This window comes from Carlito syrichta, unplaced genomic scaffold, assembly GCF_000164805.1.
Source record: "Carlito syrichta isolate Samal-C Ts95f unplaced genomic scaffold, Tarsius_syrichta-2.0.1 Scaffold303153, whole genome shotgun sequence".
Classification (NCBI taxonomy): Eukaryota; Metazoa; Chordata; class Mammalia; order Primates; family Tarsiidae; genus Carlito; species Carlito syrichta.
The window spans coordinates 87,301-113,759 of NW_007247249.1; the positions used below are offsets into that span (position 1 = coordinate 87,301).

Sequence of the window (26,459 nt, forward strand, 5' to 3'; positions counted from 1 at the left end):
AGAAATCCTCACCCTTGAAGATTCCTCATAAAGGCACCTTCTCTATGAGGTCACCCTTAGCTATTGCAACCCAAAGTGATTTTTCCTTTCCCTAATTACCTGTAAGATTGTGCATTTTATTATATTCCATATTGACTTGCATTATTCAATATCCCATCGTGTTCTAAGACCTGAACTCCCGAATTGGCATCGAGATCCTAGAGGACAAAGACAGCTTCTATTCCTCCACACTACTTTTCACAGTGACTGAACATAGCAGATGCTTAAAATATTCGCTCTCTATACCAGCAAATAACCCTACATCACAAATTTGATGGGAAATTAAGGAATAAATTTATCTCTGTATTATGTTTCATGCCGTGTATTCTGCAATTCATGAGAATAAGTTAGGTGGGCCGTATATTGAGGAGGAGGGCGACCCCTGGAGAAAGTGGGGTGAGTGCTAAAATCCATCACGCCATTGAAAATAAACTGCTCTCACGGGATTATTGAGAATGTGCCTAAGCAATAAAAGATATTTGCAGACTTCATTTAATAATCAGAGCTGGGGCACGTTTTGAAGGATCTGGATGGGCTGAGACTTTGCGGTGATTGCTGCAAGGCCGTTCTCTGTTCGGTTGCACTTGGGAGTTTATGCCCGCCGTTATTTAGGGAGCACATGCTCTGTGTCCACTCAAGTTCAGACCAGTGTGCGCCAGTGGCGGCCTGGCGGCTCCTCACCACCAGAGGGCGCCGGACGTCGCCGTGTCTCTGCGAGCGCGACAGCTCTCCCGGCATGCCTCGCTCCCGCAGACGTCGACCCGGAAGCTGTCGCCAGCAGCCGGCGACCGGCCGGCAGTTCCCAACCAGAACTTGGGCTGCTGAGCCTGCGGCGGCAGCGGGCGAAAGCCGGCGAGGAGGAACCAATGAGTCCACTCCAGGTCGGGGCTCAGTCCGGGCGCGCGACCCCTGGCGGCGTGTGACCCTGCCTGGCAGGCCGCCGCCCTCGCGTTTGTAAGTGTAGGGGGCCTGGGGGCCTGCACCGCCTTCCTTAGGCTGCCCGGGCATTATGAAGGCCGCAGGGTTTTCCTCGAAAGCAGCATCTCTTCCGTAAGCGGCCAGCTTGAGGACTCGGCTGGTGGTAATCAGGGGGAGAAGCAGAGCTGCCGCCGTCGTTTTACAGCGTCGGTAGGACTTCGAGAGCCCAGAACCCCGGTTTCCCTACCTCTTCGTGCCTAGGTCACAGCCATGCCACCTTCTCTAACTCTGAAGTAAAATCTAGGGAACTGTCATCTGGGGAAGCCACCTTGTCAGTTCAACCATGAAGGCAGAGGCAGTGCCTCCGTTGCCGGAGACTTCAGTGGAGTCCAACTGGAACCTCAGTAATCTGATGAGTAGCCGGAAGCTGATGGCCGTGGGGGTCTTGCTCGGCTGGCTCCTGGTCATACACCTTCTGGTCAATGTATGGCTTCTGTGCCTTCTCTCTGCATTGCTGGTGGTGTTGGGAGGGTGGCTGGGCTCCAGCGCCATTGCGGGGGCTTCAGGTCGGCTGCACCTGGAACGCTTCATCCAGGTGGCCACCTGCCCTCCATGCCCCGAGGCAGAAAGGCAACTGGAACAGGAGATCAGCCGCACTATCCAGATGATTATTCGGGATTTTGTGTTATCTTGGTATCGTTCAGTGAGTCAGGAGCCAGCCTTTGAGAAAGAGATAGAGGCAGCCATGAAAGGGTCGGTTCAGGAGCTTCGGAGGAGGATAAGTATGATGGATAGTCATGCTCTTGTCCAGAGTGTCCTGACTCTCTGCGGTTGTCACCTGCAGAGCTACATTCAGGCAAAAGAAGCTACAGCAGGGAAGCAGAATGGTCCAGTTGAGCCCTCCCAGATCTGGGAGGCTTACTGCCGGACTGCTGTCCCACATCCTGCAGTGCACAGCCCCAGTACTGAAGTGACCTATACCCGTGGCATTGTGGGTTTGTTACTTCAAGAACTCGTGCCCAAGTCCCACTTGGAGACTCGGACCGGACGTCACATAGTGGTTGAACTCATTACTTGCAATGTAGTCTTACCCCTGATCAGCAGGATGTCGGATCCTGACTGGATCCACCTTGTCCTCGTGGGTATCTTTTCCAAGGCCAAAGATCCAGCACAAGTGGCTAAACCAGTCTGCACAACCAGTGCCCTTGAACAGCCCTCAGTGCCCACATCTCTGCCACTGATTGCTGAGGTAGAGCAAATGCCAGAAGGGAGAGCCCCTTCTCCAGTAGCAGCCCCAGTGTTCCTAAGCATCAGTGAGCCAGAGGGGCCTTCAGGTCCCTCCCCAGAGATTGAAGAAGGCCATGAAGCTGTAGAGGAAGATTTGGGTGGGATGTCTGAAGAAAGAAAAATAGGAAACAACTCATCTCATTTCCTGCAGCCAGATATTCGAGGCCCCCTATTTTTCTGTGAAGACTCGGAACTGGAGTCACCACTCTCTGAACTGGGCAAAGAAACCATCATGCTCATGACTCCAGGCAACTTTCTCTCTGACAGGATCCAGGATGCCCTGTGTGTCCTAGAGGGTTCCCAGGCTCAGGAGCCTAAGGATAGTGAGGGATCTGAAGGCATTGAAGGATCAGAGACTGAGGAGGTTCTGGGAACAGAAACAGAGACAGGCCTACTGGTCTCCTCACTGAACTCCTGTCCAGAGATCCAGATTAACACAGCAGACAAGGAGGTAGAGCAAGAAGACATCACTTCTACAGCTTTGCTGGAAGGGCCGGAAAAGCCCTGCCTCCCACGACCCTTGTGCTTAGAGAAGGATCTCACCAATGGTATGAGTTCCCTTGATCCTAGTCTGCCACCAGTTCTGCTTTCCTCCTCTCCACCTGGTCCTCTCAGCTCTGCCACCTTCAGCTTTGAGCCCCTGAACAGTCCAGATGGCCCAGTTGTTATCCAGAACCTTCGTATCACTGGTACCATCACCGCCCGAGAACACAGTGGCACCGGATTCCACCCATACACACTCTACACTGTGAAGGTAACAGGATTAAAGCTGCAGGCATCCATTCTGGGTTTAGGAATGGGTATGGAAAGCAATCAGTGAAGCGAATGACCTCAGGGGAGAGAAGACTCCTGGTTTGCAATGTTTAATTCAACAAGCATCTATATGTGCTTGATCTGAAGCAGAGTAGGCTCATTTCCAGTACTCACACAAACAATCCTAGAGTCTCAGGGTTGTTAGAATATGGAAGCTTATATTTTTCAGTGGTTCCCAAACTTGACTGCACCTCAAAATCACTTGGGTTGATTTTTTTAAATGCACAGATTCTTACAGACTCTGACAAATTCTGAAAGAGCATTTCAGGATTCTGTATTTTTTTAAAAATAGAACGTTCCAGGTAACATGGAGGCAGCCTGTCCTAAGGCCTTTTTGGGGTAACTACTGCTTTAATCTAACTAGCCCTCTTTATATCTCTATCAAGTGGTCCCCAGGTCTGTGTTTTGACATCTTAAGAAACTTGCTACCTTCTGAGATAAATATAGCTAAATAACCTACCTTCCTAAAACAAAGTACAAAAGATACTAGTATTCTTAAAAAGAAAGAAAAATAAATTAGCAAGGAAGAAGTTTGGAAAGACTTCCTGGGCAAGATCCTATCCATTGGGTTTTACTTGCTTTCTTGAGTTTTTCTCATTCCAAGTCTAAAAGCTACCACCAGACTGGAGCCTGGGTGCTGCATCCCCTCTGTGAAATCCCAATCCAAGTAGAGGAGAGTATCTTCCCTGAGTCACCCAACACGGCTGCAGCATAAACCCAGCATGTTAGGAAGTAAAGTTATGACATTTCAAGTCAGACAGAATGGAAACAATTAGAAACACACACCCTATACAGTAGGCACATTTGAGAAGTACAGGTGCCTGGTCAGATCGTTCAGGCTAGCTACAAAGGATTAGTTAACATTTTGCTTGCCTTTTGTTTTCCTAATTCTGGGTGTCCCCATAACATGCCCCTTTCTCACATGTTTTGGTTATTTGGCTTCTGGTTATTTCATCTGCTATTTATGACACATTCCAACATTGATACTAAACAAGTTTTTTCTCCTCATTAGTAGAAAAATTAAGTTGATGGATAGAATTTTTAAGTTTATAGTCTGTTCCATTACTTATTCTTTTTTCTTTTTGTTGCTAAATTTTGACATCTGTTACTACTTAATCTAAGTAGGCATCAGAAAATGGTAAAGTGAAAATCTAGCCAATTGTATGGTTTGAGATTGGATTTAATTTTTTATATGGACATATTCTAAGTATGATTTTAAATTTAAAGTCAATATTATCGAACTTTCTGATAGTAAAACAATTTTTAGTTAATGTGATGGAAGTAAACATATCGGTATTGAATATTGTCCCTCCAGGAGCAAAATATTCCACAGGAAGTGTCATAACTCCCAGGTACTCCAGGTTTGAGAGCCCCACCCTGACCACCTGTCTCTTACCTGATCTTTCCTTCTCAGTATTGTTCTGAGGGAATACTTTACTCACATCAGCTCATAATGAATAACTCACCCTGTCTGTCTCTAGAAAAGTTTAAAACACTAACCTCAAGTCCTGCAGGCAAGAAGAAAGATTGTCCATCACTTGCCCACAGTATGATACTTCAACCAAAAAAATAACAGTAACCTACTCCTATTAAGAATGAGCACATCTATAATTCTCCCACTGCATTTCATTTTGTCTTTGCTACTGTGTCAGAAAGTCTCCCTTGAATGCCAGGTTCTGTGTTGTTTATGGTGTTCACTCTTTGGGGATCATGCAGTGCAAGCCATCTTTTCCCACAAAACAGTCCTCTGGGCATGTGAAGTCAGCTGACATTGATCCCTTATAACAGCTCCAGTCTTCATGTGATTTCTAATGATACAGATGAGATGTACTTAGGAAAAAAATTCAATTTAGCTCTAAGAATAATAATTAGGAAAGTTAATCTGCCCAAAGCAAAACAAAAACACATGCCCCTTTTATTTATTCCAGGCAAGCAAGTGATTTTTGTTCATTTGCTGCTTGGATTATTTGTTCTTCTCCCAACTAACGTAGATAATCACTGATTGAGTGTAGTGACAAGATGGTTTTCCCTGTATGCTATCTAGCCCTGTAATTTAGGGGTGATAAAGGCAGTTTCATTTTTATAGGTGTTTTGCCTTCTCTTTTATATTCAGTCTTGGGATCTTGATAAATAGTTACGTAGCTATTTTTTATAAGTTAAAAAAGTATCTGGGAAAAGGAGCTTTCAAATGGAAGTAGTAGTGAGGAGCAGTGAAACTCATTTGGGCCATGTATTAATATGAGGAAGTGAACCTCATTCCTTAATCAACCCCTCTTGGGGTTTGAGTTACTTGTTACAGCTTAGGGCAGCAATCAGATGTAGGACGTTCTGGAGCAGCCTAGGAGCATCTCCCTCCCTTTGTTCCTACTCTTAATGTGTGGCCATTGAACAAGTAGTCATTAAGCAGAACACAAGGTTGCCTAAACTCGGCTGATTGATTTGTTCGTTGAACAGTATGAGACAGCCCTTGACGGTGAGAACAGCAGCGGCCTGCAGCAACTGGCCTACCATACTGTGAACCGCCGCTACCGGGAATTCTTGAATCTGCAGACTCGTCTGGAGGAGAAACCAGATCTACGAAAGTTCATCAAAAGTCAGGAGTTTACCCAGCCCCAGACTGCATGCTTGCTTCTCACATCCAGCCACCCAAATCTGAGAGCTTGGTGGCCTGTTGGTTTGTGGGGAGGGGTGGAGGAGAAAAATGTAGCATTCAGGTTCTCTGCTCTCCAAGTTTTCTGGGGAGTTTTGGGCTTTAGTGCTGGGCAGCACTAATTGCATTCTTTCTGTGGTATTCTTTTGCCACTGAATGCTTTGCCCTGGAGCCCCATTTATTTTAAGCTTAAAAAAGAAGAGTTCATATTTCCACCTGTGCCCATGAGTGAGTGTGAGGGGTTAAACTTTTCTGGATTCATAGATTGATGACTGGTAAATATTAAAATATTTTCCAGAAGTTCTTGCCACCTTTTTTCCTTTAACAACCAGATCTTTTGTAGGTGTTTTTATACCTCTCAGGCACGGAAGGAAATAGTAATAAAATTTAACTCTAAAAACAAGCTAGTAACCATCAACTTTGTTTTAAAAAAATTGCTGATGATCACCCAAATAAGCATTTTAATAAGTTTGGGCATAAATTACGCATTTTCTTTCTTAATAACCTTAGCAAATATTGAGCCAAGCTTATAAATATGTGCCAGGTTCTCTTCTAAGCACTTTATGGATGTTAACTCGTTTAATGCTCATAACAGCCCGTGAGATATATACTATCATTATCCCCATTTTACAGAAAATAAATAAATAAATAAAATCACAGAAAGATGACACAACTTGTCTAAGGTCATTATTATAGTAGGAATTGGAGCCAAAAGTTAAACTTGGTCCATTGAACTTCAGAGCCCTTACTTATAACCACTGTAGTATTGTATGTATCATATTCCTAGGGCATATTTGGAATTCCTGAAATTAAAAAGAAAAATCCAGGGGAAGTATATGCCATAGCTGTGTTTCCTTTGTATGTTTGATGTGTTTTATATTAAATAGCTCTATGAATGTTAAATGAGCAAGTTTTGTTTTTTTTTTAAGATGTGAAGGGTCCTAAAAAGCTGTTTCCAGATCTTCCATTTGGAAACATGGACAGTGACAGAGTAGAAGCCCGTAAGAGCCTCCTGGAATCATTCCTAAAGGTCAGCATCCTTCTCTTTTGGCTTCGCTCTCGTTCTAACCCCTAGACACCCAAGTTAGGGTGGAGAGATCTGGAGACTGGAATTTCTCTTGAAAATTTCTTTTGTGTTTTACTTTTGCAGCAACTCTGTGCCATTCCTGAGATCGCTAACAGTGAGGAGGTGCAGGAGTTCCTTGCTCTGAACACAGATGCTCGTATTGCCTTTGTCAAGAAACCATTTATGGTCTCTAGAATAGACAAGGTATTGGCCGGGCCACTGTGCTCAGCTTTAGTTTCTATTTATAAATACAAAGTATTCATCAGAATGGAGGCAATGCTTGAAAAATTAGAGAGGTAACACATGGGGAGGGGCAGCACAAGGAGTCACTAGAACATGGACTAGAATTTTCAAGACCTGTTGCCAACTATTGGTTGAATCATCACCTTGCTGAATCACAGTGACTATCAGTTTGGAAACAGTACCCCAACTCTGTAAGTGTACACATATCTCTTGGAGGGTATTGTGATATTGTTCTAATAAGGCATGTAAGGATAGATCTGTGTCTTCAGACATAGATTTCTGGAGATGGCACATTTCTTTTTAGAGGTAAAACTCATTTCCAGTGTTGGTTACTCAGGAAAGAGAAACCTAGGAACACTAAGCCGGATTCAGATTAATATAGTGGCTCTGCTGGAAAATAGTGCAGAGAGTTGTACTTTCTTCAAGATGTTGACTCATCACCTATGGAGATGGTAAGAGAAGGACATTTGTGTTATATGTTGGAGCTTGTAAGTAGTGATGCTAGTCTCAGAGCAGAAGTCTGAGGTTTATGTTGATCAAAAGTGGCATGTGTTTATAAGTTTGAGAAACACTGGTTTATTGGCAGAAGAGGAACCTTCCTCTTCCAATCTAGGCTTGGAGGAACAAGATAAAATGGAATTTCATGTGTTGTGTGTTAGGAGAGATCCACTGTTATGTGGAGAATCCTGCAAATAAGCAAGGTATCAAATAGATTAAAACCACAGAGATCCACGCATATGTGTGCATTCGTTAGTCCTTTCTATATCAATTCACTGGATACCTCTTGGACCAGGCACTGTACTAGCTAATGGTGATATAGCAGGAACAAAACAGATGAGGACCACCCCTCACACACACCCACGGACTATGAGTCTGTGAGCCTTGAGAGCAAGTTGTGTTTTCTAAGCTACATTATCTACATTTGTTCCCTGGCTTGTTCTCCCCTGGTCTTTTACTGTAGTATTGATGACATCAGCCTTGTCTTATCTGTACTGGCTATGCTGCTTGTGCCAAAGTACTGCAAGAATGAGTTAAAGAAGGCATAATGTTGCTTTGAGCCAGCAGTGTTCATTAACCAGTCACCAATGGAAAAGTAAATGTTTCATTCTGTTCCTTTGATATTTTAGGGTTTTGTTTGTACATTTTCCTTTTTAGCAAATATCTATGTTATTTTTTTCATTTTGAGAAGTAGAGATAATTCTTATTCTTCAGTGATTTGATTTGGTCTTTATGAGTAGAGAAGTTCATATCAACTCCAATTACCTTAATTTTATCCTGAGTGATTTTTGTATTCTTTCTGTGTAACTAAAGAAAAAAACTTATTTGAATTGACTGGAAAACACAATTCTTTGTTTTGTGTGAATTTCTCTCTCTATATATATGTGTGTGTATGTGTGTGTGTATATATATATATATATATATATGTATACACGCACACACACGCACACACACACATATAATCATCTTCTTCACTCTTTCTTTTCTCTTTAAATGGCTACCTATACTACTCCCACTTATGCACTTCTTAGAAATGGTATTATCAACTTGGAAACTAGAAGTTACTTTTTTATTTAAAAAGAAAAATACTAAGGATCTCTCCTAACACCCAACACATGAAATTTACCAGTTTGCAGAACTCCTAGGTTTTTATTTATATCACTGTTTGTTTTGGCTTCTTTTCCCATGGCATTGTTTATTTTACTCTGCAAGGAAGAAGATTTTTATGGCCATAGATAAAAAGGTGGATAGCTATCAAAAAGTCATTACCTGGTATTTGACTTTCCTGTTGTATAAAGCTCTGACTGTTAGCCTAGCTCTCTACTCATCCTGCTGCATAAAGCACTATGAGCTAACTGCTCATTTACTGGTTTACATCTGGGGATGTGAATGACCTTACTGACCTTGAACCTCTGACCCCTGCAGATGGTGGTGAGTGCTATTGTGGACACTTTGAAGACAGCATTTCCTCGCTCTGAACCCCAGAGCCCCACAGAGGAGCTCAGTGAGGCTGAGTCTGAAAGCAAGTCCCAGACAGAAGGCAAAAAGGCAAGCAAGTAAGAAGCTCTCAGTCACCTAGGCACCCTTCCCCAATTCTCAGGTTGATTCCCAATCCTCAGCCAAAACTCACCCCATTCTCAAGCACTAGAAGAGAGAAGGTAGGTCATACATACTCTGGACTACTAGAGATTTTGGACTAGAGGAAAACTCTAGAATATGGATATTCTTTTTTCTGTTTTCCAAGGAAATTGAGATGTTTCTTTCCTACTAATAATTAAGGCTTATAACTAGTTTCTGTTTGCCATCATTTTTGGAAATCTTGGCTCAGACATTGCATGTACTAGCAATAAGCAGGAAAGGGCTAGAATGGAAACCTGCAGGGCCTATTTTAGTAACTGGTTGGCTGCTTCTACCATCTCCTGCACTAAGGTCCCAGCTGTTTCCTGGCAGCACTCAAAGCCAACATGTAGAAGGCAAGGACACATACTTACCATTATTGGAAATTCCATCTCCCTCTGAGTCATTCTGAAGAAAGAGCGTGTGTGTGTGTGTGTGTGTGTCTGTCTGTCTGACTGGTCTTTGACTCTGGGCTCATGTTTCATAACCAGCAATTACAGACTCACAGTACTTAGCCTTTTTTTTTTTTACTGTGCCCAAATTTTGAAGGATGACCATGATTGATACCTTTGTCCCTGAGTCCCCTATTCCTCGAAACATTGAAGTTACTACTTCCAATTCCTTATCTGTTTTTATTTGGAACATAAGGAAAAAATGGATATCTAAAAAGGAAACACTATAAGCCGGGCATGGTGGCTTAAGCCTGTAATCCTAGCACTTTGGGAGGCCAAGGCAAGAGGATTTCCTGAGTCCAGGGTTTCAAGACCAGCCTGGACAATTTGGTGAGACTTTGTCCTACAGTAAACCAAAAAATTAGCCAGACATGGTGGCGCGTGCCTGTAGTTCCAGCTACTTGGAAGCCTGAGGCAGAAGGATCAACTGAGCCAAGCAGGTCGAGGCTATGGTGGCCATGAGCAGCGTGCCACTGCACTCCAGCCTGGGTGAAAGAGTGAGACTCCAACTCAAAACAAACAAACAAAAAAGGAAACACTATGAACAACAATAACAAAAACCTTTGGTCTATGCTACTTTTCTGTGTAACCTTCAACAAATTTTTAATGAGTGCTTAGTATGTGCTAGCCATTCTTTTGGCCTGTGGAAATTAACCATAATACAGACTGGTCCCTATTTTATTTAGCAAAAGCCCTTTCACAAATGTACTGTAGACATAGCTTAGCGTATGAGTTGCACTATCTGTTAATAATAGCCAATATATATTTGGGGGATATTAGGACCAAATTTTTCCTGGCAACTCTGGTCACAATAAGCTCCTAAGAAATATACGGGTGTTCTTGTTTTGATGTATTGTCAATACTTGCCAGCCCTTTGTATGGGGATCAAGACCAGGAATTACGTTCTGTTCTGCTTTTTGTTTCTGTACCAGGTCCAGACTGAGGTTCTCATCCAAAATTGCTCCAGTGCTAAGTGTAACTGATGTACAAGACAAGATCCTCTATTGTCTCCAGGAAGGCAACATGGTAAAAACTAAACCTCAGAGAACTTAGGGCATTAAGATCTGAGATGTTGATCCTGAGTTATAGGCAGTTGAATTATTCTCTAAAGTCAGAAAGGTCCTGCTAAATGTCTTATTAAAATATCTAGTTGTCTAATTTTTATGTTAAAAGTGTTTGTCTAAGTGGTTTGGAATTCATACCCATTTAGGTAGACGGGTAGGCTTCTCAACATTTGTGGGTTGGGAATAATGGACACAAGATGAGAAAGAAAGCTAGTTCCTAGAAGAGAACAGATAACCCAAAAATTGTGTGCAGAATTGGTAATCCTAGAGTAGGCTTGCAACTTGTGTAAAAAATTAAAACATTCCTAAAGTAGTCAGAGTCAGCTGGGTTCTATACTCAGGGTACTTTTGCAGAGGAGAGACAGGGAGACTGAGAGAGCCACATTTCCTCTCCTACTGTCTATGTTCTTTACCTGATATGCCACTGGCTATTTCTTCAGGAATCAGAGATCCCATCCATGTCTGGGATGGAATCCTTTATTGAAAAACAAACGAAGTTACTGGAAATGCAGCCACCAAAAGCCCCAGAAAGAGATCCTGAACAAATCCCTGAAGAATATGTAGACAGTTGCTTGTCAGATGTAGCCATGCCAACCCGAGACCTCAGCGATAGTGATCCGGGTGAGTAGCAAGGCTTCTGCTCCCAAAGAGAGGAGAGCCAGGGTGAAGATCACTGGGGACTTGGGCTAGTTGGACTTTGTAGCTATAATGTCTCTTCCGTTCAGCTAAGTGAGCTGTGTGTTGGGGTACAATGATGAGTAGGGCACAGTATTCAGAGTCAAGCAATGGAGAAGAGCACAAACATAGGCAGTTCTAATCCAGCCGGATCAGATCATACTTATAATGTTGATATCTCATTCAAGTTATTTTTGGCATGCTTTGGCTATCAGACTCCACCTTTCTCTAGGAATTTCCTTCCTTTGGTGTCGAGGACACTACTTTCCGTGTTCTCTCACTTCCTTTTTTGTACATCTTCTCAGTCTACTGTGTTGGCTGCCTTATCCCCCTTCCAGAGCTTGATTTTTGACTGACTCTTCTTTTTTTTTTTCTTTTTAAATTGGAAAATACAGTTTATTTAGAAAGTAAATTAGAGATGAAGAGAGTAAGGGGAGGTCCACCTCCCCAAGGTAGGGGAGGGGACCAAACCAAGAAACATGGCGGCCATAGCTCAAAGAGCCACATAGACACACCAGAATTTAACAAAACAATGGTCCAGTCTCTCCTTATTTTGCATACTCTTCCTGGGCGATTCCAGCTGTGTAACTGGCTTTAACTCTAACACATGTGCGATGATGCCCAAATATTGAATATTATATGTCTTCACTGGGATATACTATGGGGTAACTGAAATATAACTTGTTCAAAATGGAATTTGTCTTTTTCCCCAGTTCCACTTCTTCTGCTTTATTTACTATTATGGCAAATACCACCTAGTCTAGTCATCCAAGGTAGACCAGGAGGGGAGAAAAGTTGAAGGTTCCGTTCTTTTTTTATAAGCATTTTGAGGCAGGGCAGATTTGCTTCTCAGGAGAAGAACAGATGTACTCTACAGAGGAAAAGTTCAGAGTCCCGGATATTAATAAGTATGTTTGATGATACAGGACTTAAAAGAAGTTTATTGATGCCATCAAGACAAAGCCCTCTTCTGAAAATAAAAGTTCACAAAATCTTGGGTTCAGAAAGAGAGACAAAAAACCAGTTTCAGTATTCTCCCTCAGGTGCCCATGAACAAATCACCTGACCTCTTCTCTATGGATCTCAGTTTAAGTATTTGAAAAGTGATTATGTCATCCTTATCCCTTCACAGGTCTCACTGGTGAAGTGAAGTGGTGTGACAGTCACAACATCAGAGAACTCCTAAGAGATTGTAAATAAGATAGGATGGGTAAAACTATATCATTCTACCAAAAATCAAGCCTGCAGATGTTGATATCTGATCTCTAAAGGGATGGTTTATGCCTGAGCCCTTCTAGCTCTGAGATACTCAAAATGCTAAGATAGAAAACTTACCGGTTTCTTTAAGAGGATTTTCTAGTACCTTTTTACATTATTTTTCATGGCTATGACCGATTGTTACCACATGGTGGCAGCTTTAGGCAATTGCTAAACCTGAAAAAAGGCTTTGAGGAGGACGACTAAGGCTTAGAATGGTGTTTCCCAAGGAACAGAATATCCCATCTTTGAGCAAATGACTAGAAAGCAGGAAACAGATTAGCTCCCATACCCCCTTGTAGTACAGTACAGGAAAGAAAATATGTATTGGATGGGGCTCAGAGGTAACTATGACTGAGTTCTAGTAGATCCATCCAAATCGGAAGTTACTCATTCTAAAGAACCCTTATCGAGGAGAGACTACCCACTGGTCCAGAAAATACCCACTGGCCCGAAACTAACAAAGTTATTATTGATGTTTGCTTATAATATTAATCACAGCAGAGCACCAGGTATCTCAGATTCATTCTGGAGCCTTATGTACTAAGAGACAAATCAGAAGTGACATGGAAGCCCTGGACCAGGTAAAATGCCTTTGTTTAAGAAACTTCAACTTAGCATGCATATAAGCTCATTTGTGGCCCAGGAAAGAAATCAGTAACTGCTGTGGCATTTTACCAGAGGTGTGGTGTTCTTTCTAGAACTGCATATTATCTCAGAATACTGAAGCCTCCTGAATCCCAACCTGACAGCTCTGTGTAATGGAGGTTTTGGAGGAGAATTAAGCCTAAATATTTCCCCAAGTCTACCTACAATGTTTCACTGATGCTTTGTGGAACAAGTGGAATGCAAGGGTGAAAGAGAGGAGATTTTACCAGTTCCAGTTAGTTACTAGTTGTGGAACAGAATGTATTCAGCATCCTGGGGAAATATAAAAGAGGCAGAACCAAGTAGGCAAAATAATTATATGCAAAATCTTTTTAAAACATAGAAACATTTACAAGGTAACAATATCAAGAACATAAATAAAAGAATTATAAAGATGTACTGAGCCTATTACTAAACTCTGTAGATATGAAATGTAAATTTCTTGATTTGAGTGCAGAAGGATTACAAAAGTAAAAGAAGGTGGAGATATGAAGGTAGAGACGACTTAAGTGCCACCCAGTACGTAGAAGGGTATCCCTTAAGTATGGGTCTCTTCTGAGTTATTTTTGATGCCTTTTCATCCCTCAGGAACAGAGACAGAGTTAGCTGACACAGCCCTGGATCTGCTTCTCTTGCTGCTAATGGAACAGTGGAAATGGCTATGTACTGAAAACATGCAGAAATTTTTTCGTCTCATCTTTGGAACTCTAGTTCAAAGGTAAGAGTACTGAGTTCTTCTTCACATTAGAATCTCAAATTGCACTGAAGTTGGATGTGATGCTGAATTCTGCCATAGAGATGGTAAGTATAGAATCCAGGGAACCTGTGGCCGTGAGAGAAGACAAATTCTCTCTTATAAGGAGTACAGGGATGAAGACTGCCTTGAAAGTATTAGAAAGCTTTTACTGCCTTGTTGTCTAAAGTTTGAAAGAGTCTGGTTCTGTAAGACTTCTCGCATAATGCTCTAATTTTCATACGCTGCCTGTGGTCCTAAAGAACTTTAGCTAAACTCTTCCCACTGTCAGTTCTCCATACAGTTATATTCCCAAGCCCCACACCTTTCACCTTCTTATGGTGGACATTTCTCTTAGCTAATATTATGTTGTCACTGTGATGACAAACAATGGAAGAGAAAAGGAAAAAACAGATAAGTGCTCTTTAAGAGTGTTTTCTCTGAGGTCATAAATATTCACAACTGAAGACGTATTTACTGACACAGAATGGCAAAGAATAGAGAGAAATTTAGATTTGTAAGTTGACTTTTATAATCTAGGCCTTGTAATCCTAACACCACTTGGTCTCTTGAAAGATTTGTACACAAGTGAAATTTTTAGATGCTGACTTTCTAACCATGGAACTGATGTAAGCTCTGCTAACCTGAGGAAGTCCAGAAACACTGTCTCTGTGCCAGACAGACACATGTAGTACTTGGGCGTTGGCCACTCTTGTTTTGAACTCTCCTGAGATGTCCTCACAGATCTCAAAGTAAGAAGAAGCCAAATAATAACCTCTTCTGTTAGAATGTGGCTCATGCTAACAGGTCACTCAAAAAATACCTCCTTAAAAAAAAAGAGTTTCGTATCTATTCTCCAACAAATAGAAAATCCATTAACCGCAAGCAATTAAATATTCTTTTTTAATACTCAAAGTTACATAGGATCAAAGAGGTTTAATAAACCTGATTTATAAAGGGACTAAGTGAAAGAAGAGGATACATATCTGTATTTACTGAATGCTTGCTTATCTATGCCAACCCCTGACCTCTGTTTACATGTATTTTCTTATAGTGGCCAAGTGAGGTAGGTAGCCCCATTTTATAGAAAAAGGAAATAGAGTTTAACAAGATGAATTAACATGCCTGAGGTCATAGTCAGTGACATACCTGGAATTTTAAGCCAGATTTGTACAACTTAAAGCCAATGTGCTCTTTCCTATGTATCATATCCTCAAGACTATTCTCCAAGTGAAGCCCACGTATGAAATACTGAATGGTCTCCATGCCTTTAGGAGACCCTTGTCCCTACTCCATACTGAGCTCTGCCACTAGAATGCTTTCTCTGAAAAGCAACTCTGAACTTATATTCTGCACCTAAAATCCTTCAGTGCACCCCTATTGCCTACAAAAGTGGTTTTTCCAATATGTGTCTAGAGTTCTAGGGTTCCACAGAAGTGCTTCAGAAGCCAACTTAGAAGCTAAGGGGAAAACTAAGTGGACCATGGTCCAACCAAAGCAGTTCCACTTAATTTGTTTAATATACGGGGGATCTAGGTAAGGCTTTGTTTTAAAAAGCGCTCTTCTGTGTTTTGTTTTGTTTTTGGTTTTTGTTTTTTTTGGTTTTTTTTGAGTTGGAGTCTCACTCTGTCGCCCAGACTGGAGTGCAGTGGCCGCTCCCGGCCACCGCAGCCTCGACCTGCTGGGCTCCGGCGATCCTTCCACCTCAGCCTTCCAAGTAGCCGGAATTACAGGCATGCACTACCACGCCCGGCTGATTTTTTGATTTATTGTAGAGATGAGATCTCGCTGCCCAGGTGGGTCTCGAACCCGCGGGCTCAGGCAATCCACTCACCTCAGCCTCCCAAAGGTGCGGGATTACAGGCTGAGCCACCAAGCCAGGCTTGTTTTTGATTTTTGAGTTGGATTCTCATTCCGTCGCCCAGGCTGGAGAGCAGTGGCACACTGCTGGGCTCAGGCGATCCTTCCACCTCAGGCTTCCAAGTAGCCAGAACTACAGGCACGTGCTACCATGCTTGGCTAATTTTTTCACTTATTGTGGAGGCAAGGTCTCACCAAGTTGCCCAGACAGGTTGTGAACCCCTGGGCTCAGGCAGTCTTCTTGCCTTGACCTCCCAAAGTGCTGGAATTACAGCCTTGAGCCACCGCACCCAGCCAAAATATATATTTATTTCCTTATGTTAAAATTCCACCTCCTTTCTTGGTATGTGTTCCCAGACTTATTTTTCATCTCCCCCATAGAAATGATCCATCATTGCCTAAATATTCTGTGGTCTGTTTCTTCCAGGTTTTTGTTCATCTTCCTGTATCTACCTGAATGACCTTTCTCTACTCATTTTCTCCTACTCACTCTCTATATCCCTAACTTTCCCTCTTCTTCTTGCCTATTTGGTCCACAGCAAAACATTTTTCAAATATTGAGCATAAATATCATTTATTCTATGAGATCTAGAACATCCTCTCCTGCTTACCCCCCAAAATTAAGGAGCCTTCTCTACTCTCAAAATTGTGATAATAATACCTATCATAGTGTATTATATTAACGATCTGCTTTTCCTAAACTAGTGGTTCTCAGCTAGCAGGCACTTTTGACCCCCAGGGGACATTTGGCAATATCTGGAGATATTTTCAGTTGTTACAACTGGAAGGCAGGGTGGTGGGTGAGGGGATTCCTACTAACTTCTGGTGGGTATAGGCCAGAGATGCTACTAAATATCCTGCACTACACAGGATAACTTTCTCTGCAAACAACAATGAATTGTCCTGCCCAGTGTCAGTAGTGCTGGGATTGAGAAACCCTGTCCTAGACTATCAATTCTTTAAGGAGTAGAACTAACTTTATGTCCTCAGCAACTCAAACAAGGCCTGGGATGTAGTAAATACTCATTGAATTTGTAATAAAGGAATAAACATCCCCCTTCTCAATACTTTTACACTTGAAAGTAAAATCTCCTTAGTTTTATTCAGTCACCTATCTTCTCCCTCTGTTGGGCTTCCCTTTGCTGATATTCTAAATGCTTCACAAAAAAAATAGGAAGATCTCAAAACAAGCTAGGATGTGATGATCAGTGACGACCCCTCCCCCTTGACGAATTGGCTTCAGAACACAAGAAATTATCCCATAGGAGCATTAAAGTATAGATGAGTTAGGAGAAACTCAAAAAAGATTGAGTTCCACATATAAAAGAGTTAGGAAGAAGTTTACCTGAAGTTTGGATAACTTATAATATTAAAGGGCTTGGGCCATTCCAGATAAATTAGAGATATATTCTGATAATTAGAGAACGATCTCAGGAGAAGTGGTATTTCATGTAGCTAGGGTCCTTGGAGATCTAAGGCAGGAAAATTAAACACAAGGGAAGCAAGCTCTGGGTGCATGGTAGACATGGAAAAGAGCTTATTTCACGGTTCAGAACAGAGGCTGTGAGACTTTCAAGCTAGGTTGCATTATCTCAGTGGGTGATGATTATAAAGTCTACAGTAATAAGGAAGAGACAGGAATAAAGTGGAATGTGTGGAGTTTAAAGAAGTAATTATATTGTCTTCTCTAGTCCAAACTATTTCTTGACTGGTAGAAATTTGTCTAGGTTGTTTTGTAGCATTCAGCTCACTTTATCTTAACATACTTATATCTCTCTATTCAACTGGGAATTAAATTTGGCCTTATTTCTTTATTTACTAAAAAAAAATGTTGCTAAGGGCTTTAAGCAGTGATCAAAGCAGATATAATTCCTGCTTTCACATATTTTACAGTTTAGTGGGAGTGAGAACTAAACCTCAGTGCCTTACCCATGAACACAGAGCTAATGAGAAGTAGAGACAGAATTCAGTCCCAGTTGCTGCAAAGTCCTAGTTCTTATCTACTGCAATAGACTACTATTCTTCATCTGGAAAATAAGAGTGATAATGGTATCTACCTCAGGAGGTGTATACATTGTGTCTGGTATATGTTAAGTCTTAATATTTGCTCTTCAGAAAAGGAAAGGAGAATAAAAAGTATTTTCTGTTTCTGGTGCCTTCAACTAGCTCTACTTCTTATGTCTTCAGGCTACCTCACTCCATACCAATATCCTCCTACCAGCTGCCATCATCCCTGTTGTGCCCATCTCTCTGAGCGACATAGAATTGGGCTTCTAAACAGTGAAGGCTTTGTGAAGCCTTTCAAGGCAATTTTGTGCCAATGGGCTCATTTGTTAAAGCAACAATCGGAACACTCCTATGTCTTACATCATGAAGCAGAACACCTGGGCCCCTTTCCAGTACAGACACACACTGGTTAGGTATATAGTTCAGTAGTATTTACCAGGTTTACTGGTGTTCCCGGTGACATGGGTTGGGGGGAATGCTGCTCGAATCAAGTAGGCAATTCTTAATGAGAAGAGCTTTGGAGTCAATGTATTCTCATCTTTCTATCTTCTTCCCTGACACTCTACTAGAGCCACAATTCCAGTTAGCGGTGTAGAGAGGTGTCTAAAGAATGAAGACTAGCAAAAGCCAAATGCAGCTTTTGCCATAAAGGAAATCAAGGAGAAGGCTTACAACTGAGTTTCCTTTGAATTTCTTTTTTTTTTTTTCCTTCCAGTTTCTGGGTTTTTGTTGTTGTTATTTAATTTTTGCTTTTATGGAGTGGCATTTCTATTTGAAAAAGTGGGAAAACTCTGAATATATTTAGTGAGTTTGAATGAAGCAAGTGTGAATATTGTGCAAGAACAGAATTTTGTGGCTAATTAATTTTGAAAAACTTATTGCCAGTCAGGCATGGTGACTCACGCCTATAATCCTAGCACTTTAGGAGGCGAAGGCATGAGGATTGCTTGAGCCCAGGAGTTCAAGACCAGCCTGGGCCATATAATGAGACCTTGTCTCTACAGGCACATGACTATAGTCTTAGCTGCTCAGGAGGCTAAGGTGGGAAGATCACTTGAACCCAGAATTTTGAGACTGTTGTGAGTTGTGATTATGCCACTATACTCCAGTCTGGGTGACAGAGTGAGACCCTGACTTGGAAGGAAAGTAGGAAGGAAGGGGGGTGGGTGGGGGAGGGAGGGGAGAGAAAAGAAAAACTCATTGTAACTGTGGACTGCTGTTTCTCATTATGGATGTTTCCAGGTGATGATATTTTGTACTTGTTCGGTTATCTCATAACCTTTCCTGTCAAAAAGTTAACTTATATCTAATCAGACTTTATCCTTAGCCCATTTTGTGTTTTGTATTAGCTGCAGTAAAAATTGAACCACAGCTGGTTAGCACTCTCATCACCCTAGGCTTCCACGCTTTCATAGACTCGAATTAAATGAACAATGTTATCCTTCTCTGTTTGAGGCCTTTCATCTTTCCCTTCAAATAATTATCTCTATCTTTGTAATTACATTTTTGACCCTCTTCTTAAATATCTTATGCCAGTTTCATGGTATTCTTGACACCTTCTTAAGATAGGAAGCCAAGAAGTCAGAGTCATGGTATCTGAAAAAAGAACCAATTTCTCTTCAAGAGTCTCCAAGGATCTGACACCTGTGGCCCATGGTCTCATACTAGCAAGTCCTCATGTGCATTGTAGATATGGAAAAGATAGAACTCATTTCAGTGAACACAGTAGAGACATTAGCATCATGATATTACTGTCCTGCAAATGTTTGAGCATTTACTTTGTGCAGTTACTGTACTAAACACTACAAGTATGTTATATCATTTAATCCCCTCAAAAGCCCTGTGAAAAAGGTATTATGACTTTCATTTCAAAGATGAGGAAAATAAGGCTTATAAAGGATTTGGGTTATTGAATCGAAATCACAGGGCTATTAAATATAACAGGAAGAATTTGAACACAGGTTGTTTTTCTGATTTTCAGTTGTAATGATTCTCTGAATTTCAAGATCAGACCCTTGCCCTGTGATTTGGAGAGGTAAAAGCCAATCCAAATATCTCTGGCTTTGAAAAGTGAACTTTCCCAAAAGGAGAGTATAAGGCATTTTTTGTAAACTCCAGACTTTATCTATCTCCATATCTACACACTCACATCTAACATAAGGGCACTATTGCAGCCTGAATTTAGCCCACGTTACTGTCCCCTGTATAGTTTGCAGTTTTTAATTTTCAAAAGTAGTTTATGAGTGCTGCACTCTTCAGTTTTATTTGCTTTGGTAAACCAATATTCTGGGAACTTGATATCTCCCCAGAGCTGTAGCACCCTCCCCACTGTACCCCCAGTGTCCCCCTTTTCTCCATGGCTCTTGCCTAGGAGCACGTTTACTCTCTGAAACCCCAGGTAACTGAGCCATATGCTTTTGCAAGGTACTTGGGTTCTCTTCCTTTGTGCTCTGTGCTTTAAAGAGCACCTTTGTGTTCTGCGCTTTAAAGAGCAGGATAGTTGGTGTTGATGCCACAGGTGGTAGTGTCACTTCTCTAGTTATCTGGAACACACTGGCGTTTGGGTATCAGGGATGCTACAGCCACCTAGATTTAAGTACATCTCCTCCTCAAAATATCCTTATTTTCCAACCCCCAGTATTATTATCTCCAACAGGCAAGCTTATTTCTTCTGCTTCCTGCTTTGTTTACCTTCTTTGCTCCCTTAAAAGACCGAATACATAAGTGCCTTAGACTCTAGAGATTTCTGCCAAATTATAAGCACACTCTAGCCTGCAAGGAAAAAAAAAAGAAACAACAGAGTAAATTCAACCTCATAGCCCCTCCTTCTAAGCTAGAGTTGGAAGAGTTCTGATCTGAGCCAGGCTTATAAATCTCCCTTGATTGTTGATGTGTGGAGGGAGTGGGGGAGGGGAGCTGAAGAAAAGTTAGATGCCCAAAAAAGGCATTGTTAAGTCAAAGGGAAATTTTGCACGCTTAACCTCGTGTGTCAGCTTCTGTGCTGGGCACATCCAGTTATGTAACAAGGAGCACTCTTTATTTGGAGTCAGAGACAAAGGGAGGGGAAGGGGAGTGGGGATAGCAGTCTTAGCCAAGGAACAAATCTAGATTGTGCAGACTACTCATGTCTGAAAACGGAAGAAACTTGATAATATCCCTGCGGGTATCAGAATCAGATTTAGGTAACTGGAGAAGTACCCAGAGCTATACTGGGTTGGAGGGAAAGAGGAGAGATATACTCTGTTCTATTGATTGTGGAAGGTTTAGGGCAGGAAGATCCAGCCAAGGTAAGGGGTGAGATTATTACAGAGTCCTGATGAAGAGTAAAGGAATGAGAAGAAGCTGGACCAGCTCCCTGCCTGAACAGCCAGAGTAAGCCTCAATAAAAATAGGAACCAGGCCAGCAAGAGAGTGCGCGAATGCCACGTCCGTGGCTCTGCCCTTACCATGGCCTCAAAGATGGCATTAGACCCTTTGTCAAAAGGGCAACAGACACATTCCTGGCATCTGCGTCAGTATTAGTTAAGTAGGGAGTTTGTGTGTCTATGTACGTGTGTGTGTGTGTGTGTGTGTGTGTGTGTGTGTGTGTGTGTGTGTGTGTGTGTTAGGGGCATGTGGGAGTGGAATTGCTTAGCAGAAAGAATGGGAAAAGAGGGAGAAGTTTCTGTGATCTGCAGACAGAGGAGAGTAAAAAGTATGTAAAATCAAGAAATATACAGGGGGAAAAGAAAAGAAAGAATGTACAGGCTTAAGGAGTCCACTAAGCAGTGGATCCAGAAGAAAATTAAATGGCAAGCTCAGAAACTTAACGCCAGACCTTGGAATCACTTTTCTTAGAATAGATGCTTCTCTACAAACCATCTCCTATGCAAGATCAGGAGAAAGTTAGTGACAGAGTCTGGAAGCATTGGAGAGCTCTGTGCTATGAGGTAGGATGTCTCCCCAAAGGACAGTTGGGAATGGCTGACCATGAACCTCGTTGCTTCCACTATTCTCTTAGGTCACTCCAAACTCAAAGGTGTGCTCTGAGTGTAGTGGCACTTCAAGAGTCTCTTTCTTGATGGGCATGTCTAAGAAGCAGGTAGATAAGGGGTCTTTGTGACATAGGTTATTTCTTAAGGGAAACTCCACCAAAAGGTCACAATTAATGACTGCAACAAAGGAACTAACATTTATTAAAATACAGGTTTTATCAAGTAGGCAGCTGTTAGCTATGTACTTTATGTACTAAAATGCAGTTCTATGAGATAGACCTATATTTCCATATTTTATAAGTGAAGAAAATTATATTCAGATTAAATAACTATCCCCAAATAATAGAACTAGTAACTACCCCACCTAACATTCCACTTAAGTCATCTTGACCTTGAAACTCATGCACCTTCTACCATTCTTCACTACCTCCCCATTGAGCAAGCTTTCTCACAAAGCAATGACCACTAGAATTGGCCTCACTTGAAAGTTCTGTATCTTGTTCCCATCTAACCTCTCTTGCTTTCCACCTGACTGGTTTCAGGGACACATGTACTTAATAGTATCATATAAACTCATTTCTATCTGCATATTCTGATTTTATTCTTAAAGCACTTCTGGGCCAGTGATTGTATAGTCTGTCTTAAGTATCTCTATTGTACAGCCTATTCACAATCAGGAAAAGATGATCAGAGTTAAGATTCAGAGTTTCCCAGGAAATACAGATTATAGTTTTTTCCTTTGCTCCATAACTTATTTTTCTTTGAGTTCAGCTCTGGTGCCTTGCTGTATCTTATACCTACCTGATCTCTTTTTATGCACAACTTCTCTAGAGAAATATATACTTTTGCAAAATTTCCAGATAGAAAATTAACTCAGACTAATCTTCAGAAATTTTTCCATTTCTCTGCTATTTTTATGGCCCTCTAATCATTGACTAGGGCTGTTTTCATAGGTACTGAAATTAGTGTTTCTCAGTGTTGGTTTTGCTAAGATTGTATTGTGTCTTCTTGAGGAGGAGTACTGCTTATCTCATGCCTCTTCTCTTAGACTCTGCTAGAAGGAAGCTCTTGGCTTCTATAGAGTGGGCCAAAATGGGCCCTAAGCAGTCTCTCCTATCATATGAGTAGCTTTCCCTTCATATTTCTTAGATCTCACTTATTCTACACCTATCCGAGAATAAAGACAGCATGCCTTTTCTGTTGTGTACTGATAGTTTCCACCAGAATATATCTTTGCGGTTGTGACAGGTATGTGTGTGTGTGTTGCTGTTGTTTAAAATAGGCTATGGAAAGCATATCAAATTACTGCTACATGGGGAGTTAGTGCAGCAACTCTCTTTGTAGGCACCAGATGGCGCTGAAAGTTAAACTATACTTTTTTTGAGGGAGACCTGTTTATTTTTCAAATACAGGTCCCCTACCCTGGTAGTGATACAGTAGTATTGAAGCCATTTTCTGGTTTGCTCCGTGATTCAGAAGCTACTTTCTGCCCATTCCTTAGTGCCAATGACTTAGTCAAGCCCAGTTTCTTGTATCTTTCACCCTTCTTCCCTCTATTCTTGTGCATCTTCAGCAAATGCTTGCTTCTCTGAGCAGTGTGTGTTGCCAGAAGTCTCCCCTTTGAGTGGATTCCACTCATTAAGAATTCAGTGCTGGAGCTGATTCACTCTGAATAGAGTGAACCAGAGCGTCTGTGGTGACGATGAGATCAGCTGGACATCAGAGTTGAAAGAATTTTGCCAATGCTTTTTACAGACTAGTTGGTTCTGTACTCAGGGTTTTTTGGGGACCAAAGTCCTAGATATTATACATCTCACTAAGGTAGAGATTGTCAGTGCTGGATAGCCCCCGATGTTAGGAATCTAATCAGTCTATTATGTAATCAAGGGCATATCTGATTGCTTTGGGCCATAGATAGAGATTGTTTGACTCTCTTTCATTACCTTGGTTTTGGAGAAACAACCACATGTTAATGCTCAGTTTTGATCTTCACCTCTGTCCTTAGAGGCTTCTCTGAGTGCCCTGTGGAGGAATAGACCTCTTTAGTACTTGAGCAGGGAGGTAGGAAGGAATTGGTAGGAAATATACTTTAGCTCTAATATAGTGCTGGTACCAAAGGATTTATTGGGGGAAATTTAGCCCTCCTGGGAGGGAGACTGACTGTATAAATGCAACATCAAGCAAGGTCCCTCGACATCCTACTCCTCTCTCCACCATGTTTTCTTTCTTTCTTTCTTTCTCTTTCTTCCTTTCTTTTTTCCCCAGTTTTATGTATTACTCCTCTATTTTCTAACCACAATTGGTGCCCTCAAAATTCTTACTATGTGAAGATTCTGGAGTTACCATGCTCTGTCCTTATGCCCTTAGTGTCAGGATAGATAGCCTTCTGTTTGGAAAGGTTTAAAATTCAGCCTGTAGACAGGAAGACGGAAATAATGCCTTTGGGTAACTCTTCTAATTTATTGTCACTTTCCATTTCCTCTACACCCTTCCGAGTGTTTTTCTTCTTTCTTTAATTTGAGCATCTGCCGCTCATATTTATTCTTTATTCTCCTCAAGGCTAGTCTTTGCACAGCATAGTTTGAAGTCCTACCATGTCAGCCTATTTAAATACAGTCCCAAATAATTCTCTTCCAAATCACAACTGAGCATACTCTAAATCTGTTGTCTATAATACGTGTAGAAGTTTGGAGGCTGGCCCCTTTATGTAGAGAGCACATAATTACTCATCACTTTTCCCTCCTACAACTCTTTCCTTCCCATCCTCTCCTGTGGTGGTGGTTCTAATGCCTAGAGTGAAGCAGGGAGATATCCCTGTGAGGTAGTCACCATGAACAATAGGGGCTCTGGTTGTCAAGACAACCACTAAATTACTGCCTTCTCTCCTCCTTTGTGTCTTGCCTTTCTTCCTGGTGCTTCAGCTCTATGAGTTTTGCTCCCTCTCCCTGCCCTTTCGCCTCCACCAGACTCAATTTTCTTCTGAATGGGTGGCCATTTTAATTACCTTCCCCTTCTCCACCCCACCTCTCTGCCCTCGCCCTTGGTGCTGAGAAAGACAGGGTCAGAATAACTACCTGGGCACTGAGAATGAGCCTGGTTTGCTGTTCACACGAGGCCAGGGAAAGGAGACAGAGACACTTTGGATCCTGTAATCTCTGCAGTGAAAGTTGCATTGTTTAGAATATACAGGTCTAGCTAGGAAGGATTCTGAAATATAGTTTTTATATTACCCATAACCCCATGGGGCTCCTCCTCAGTCTTCTTAACCACTCAGTATCAATTGGGTCAGTGTTCCAGTATTTATTTCCTGAACCTGCCAGGAGAGTAAGTTTTACTGTGGGAAAACAGACATGGAATGCAAGGCTCACTGAGGATTCTGCCATTATTTTGTTCCCTGGACCTGACAGAATTGCTTAAGAGAGTCTGAAGGAGTCTTTTTCTCTGTCACACATACAAACACATAAGCACTTCCAAAAATGTTTTTATTTTTCTTATTCCATCTTGATCTTCAATCTTCCTTTCTTTTCTTCTTACTAATTTCAAATAATGGGTGGAATCAATAATATATTTGGCAAGAGACCTATCTACACAGTGAAGAGGAAGAAGTTGAAAAAAAATACAGATAAAGTTAAAACTGAGCCAGGCTCAGTGGCTCAGCCTGTGATCCCGCGCCTTTGGGAGGCTGAGGTGAGTGGATTGCCTGAGCCCGCGGGTTCGAGACCCACCTGGGCAACTTGGTGAGACCTCATCTCTACAATAAATCAAAAATTAGCCACGTGTGGTAGCGCGCACCTGTAATTCTGGCTACTTGGAAGACTGAGGCGGAAGGATCGCCGGAGCCCAGCAGGTGAGGCTGCGGTGGCCGGGAGCGGCCACTGCACTCCAGTCTGGGCAACAGAGCGAGACTCCAACTCAAAAAAAAAATAAAAAACAAAGTTAAAACTGGATAATGTGGAAAAGGAAAGCAAGGTAGATTAGAGGTACTAGAATTCACAGAAACATAACAGGGACTTAGTAATCAGCTTTGTGAAGAAGACAAGGCAAGAATTAGCTCATTTTTATAAAGAAGGAAGCCAGAACTCAGAGAGTTTGTTCAGCTTTTAAGTGATTAAGCCAGGTTCAAACCTGTCTGTGGCTTTTCAGTGTTATTTTTAATGTCTGTCAGCCCTGATTTTCTCAGAGCTAGATTGTATTGCACTGACAGCAATATAGTGTAGGGCTGAAAAAATTTATCTGAAAGTCTCCAGAGGCATACTAGATTTGTGCAACTTTCAGATTGAAATCCTAAGGGGGTCACAATACTCAAATCTAGAACAAATTTCTAGAGATCTCTCTTTGCAGTCTCTTATTTATCCCAAGAGGATAGCCTCCCTAAGTGCCTCCCTCTTATTCTGCATTTGTTAAAAAGGTAGCCTAACCTTTTTGATCTTTTGCTACCTTTCTTTCTTTTCTTCTTACTAGTTTCAAATAATGGGTTGGAATCAATTTGATGCCACTCCATCCATCAGAGACACATCCCAAAATACAAGTGTGACTCAGTTCTCAAACTCCCTTTGCTTTTGTTTGACTTTTGGTCTCTTCTATCCTCTGGGTTTATTTGCTAGGAAATCTGACCAGACATACACTGTGGGCAGCTCTCTCTCTCCTCCAGGATTTAT

At 41.7% G+C, this 26,459-nt stretch overlaps 1 protein-coding gene across 3 annotated transcripts in view; it reads left to right on the forward strand.

Moving 5' to 3' along the window:
- Positions 1-869: 869 nt before the first annotated feature.
- SNX19 (sorting nexin 19) overlaps positions 870-26,459 on the forward strand; it is a 41,321-nt gene continuing 15,731 nt past the window's right edge. Inside the window, exons 1-9 of one of the 3 annotated variants that reach the window (XM_021712268.1) lie at positions 870-993; positions 2,512-2,567; positions 5,512-5,650; positions 6,637-6,737; positions 6,858-6,977; positions 8,940-9,070; positions 10,516-10,609; positions 11,088-11,268; positions 13,816-13,945. In XM_021712268.1, coding sequence (XP_021567943.1) covers positions 6,684-6,737; positions 6,858-6,977; positions 8,940-9,070; positions 10,516-10,609; positions 11,088-11,268; positions 13,816-13,945 — 710 coding nt within the window. In that variant the 5' untranslated portion in view covers positions 870-993; positions 2,512-2,567; positions 5,512-5,650; positions 6,637-6,683. Of the gene's footprint in view, positions 994-1,280; positions 2,999-5,511; positions 5,651-6,636; positions 6,738-6,857; positions 6,978-8,939; positions 9,071-10,515; positions 10,610-11,087; positions 11,269-13,815; positions 13,946-26,459 lie in introns of those variants that run through there. The other 2 variants (XM_021712267.1, XM_008057883.2) reach the window with 2 other exon arrangements.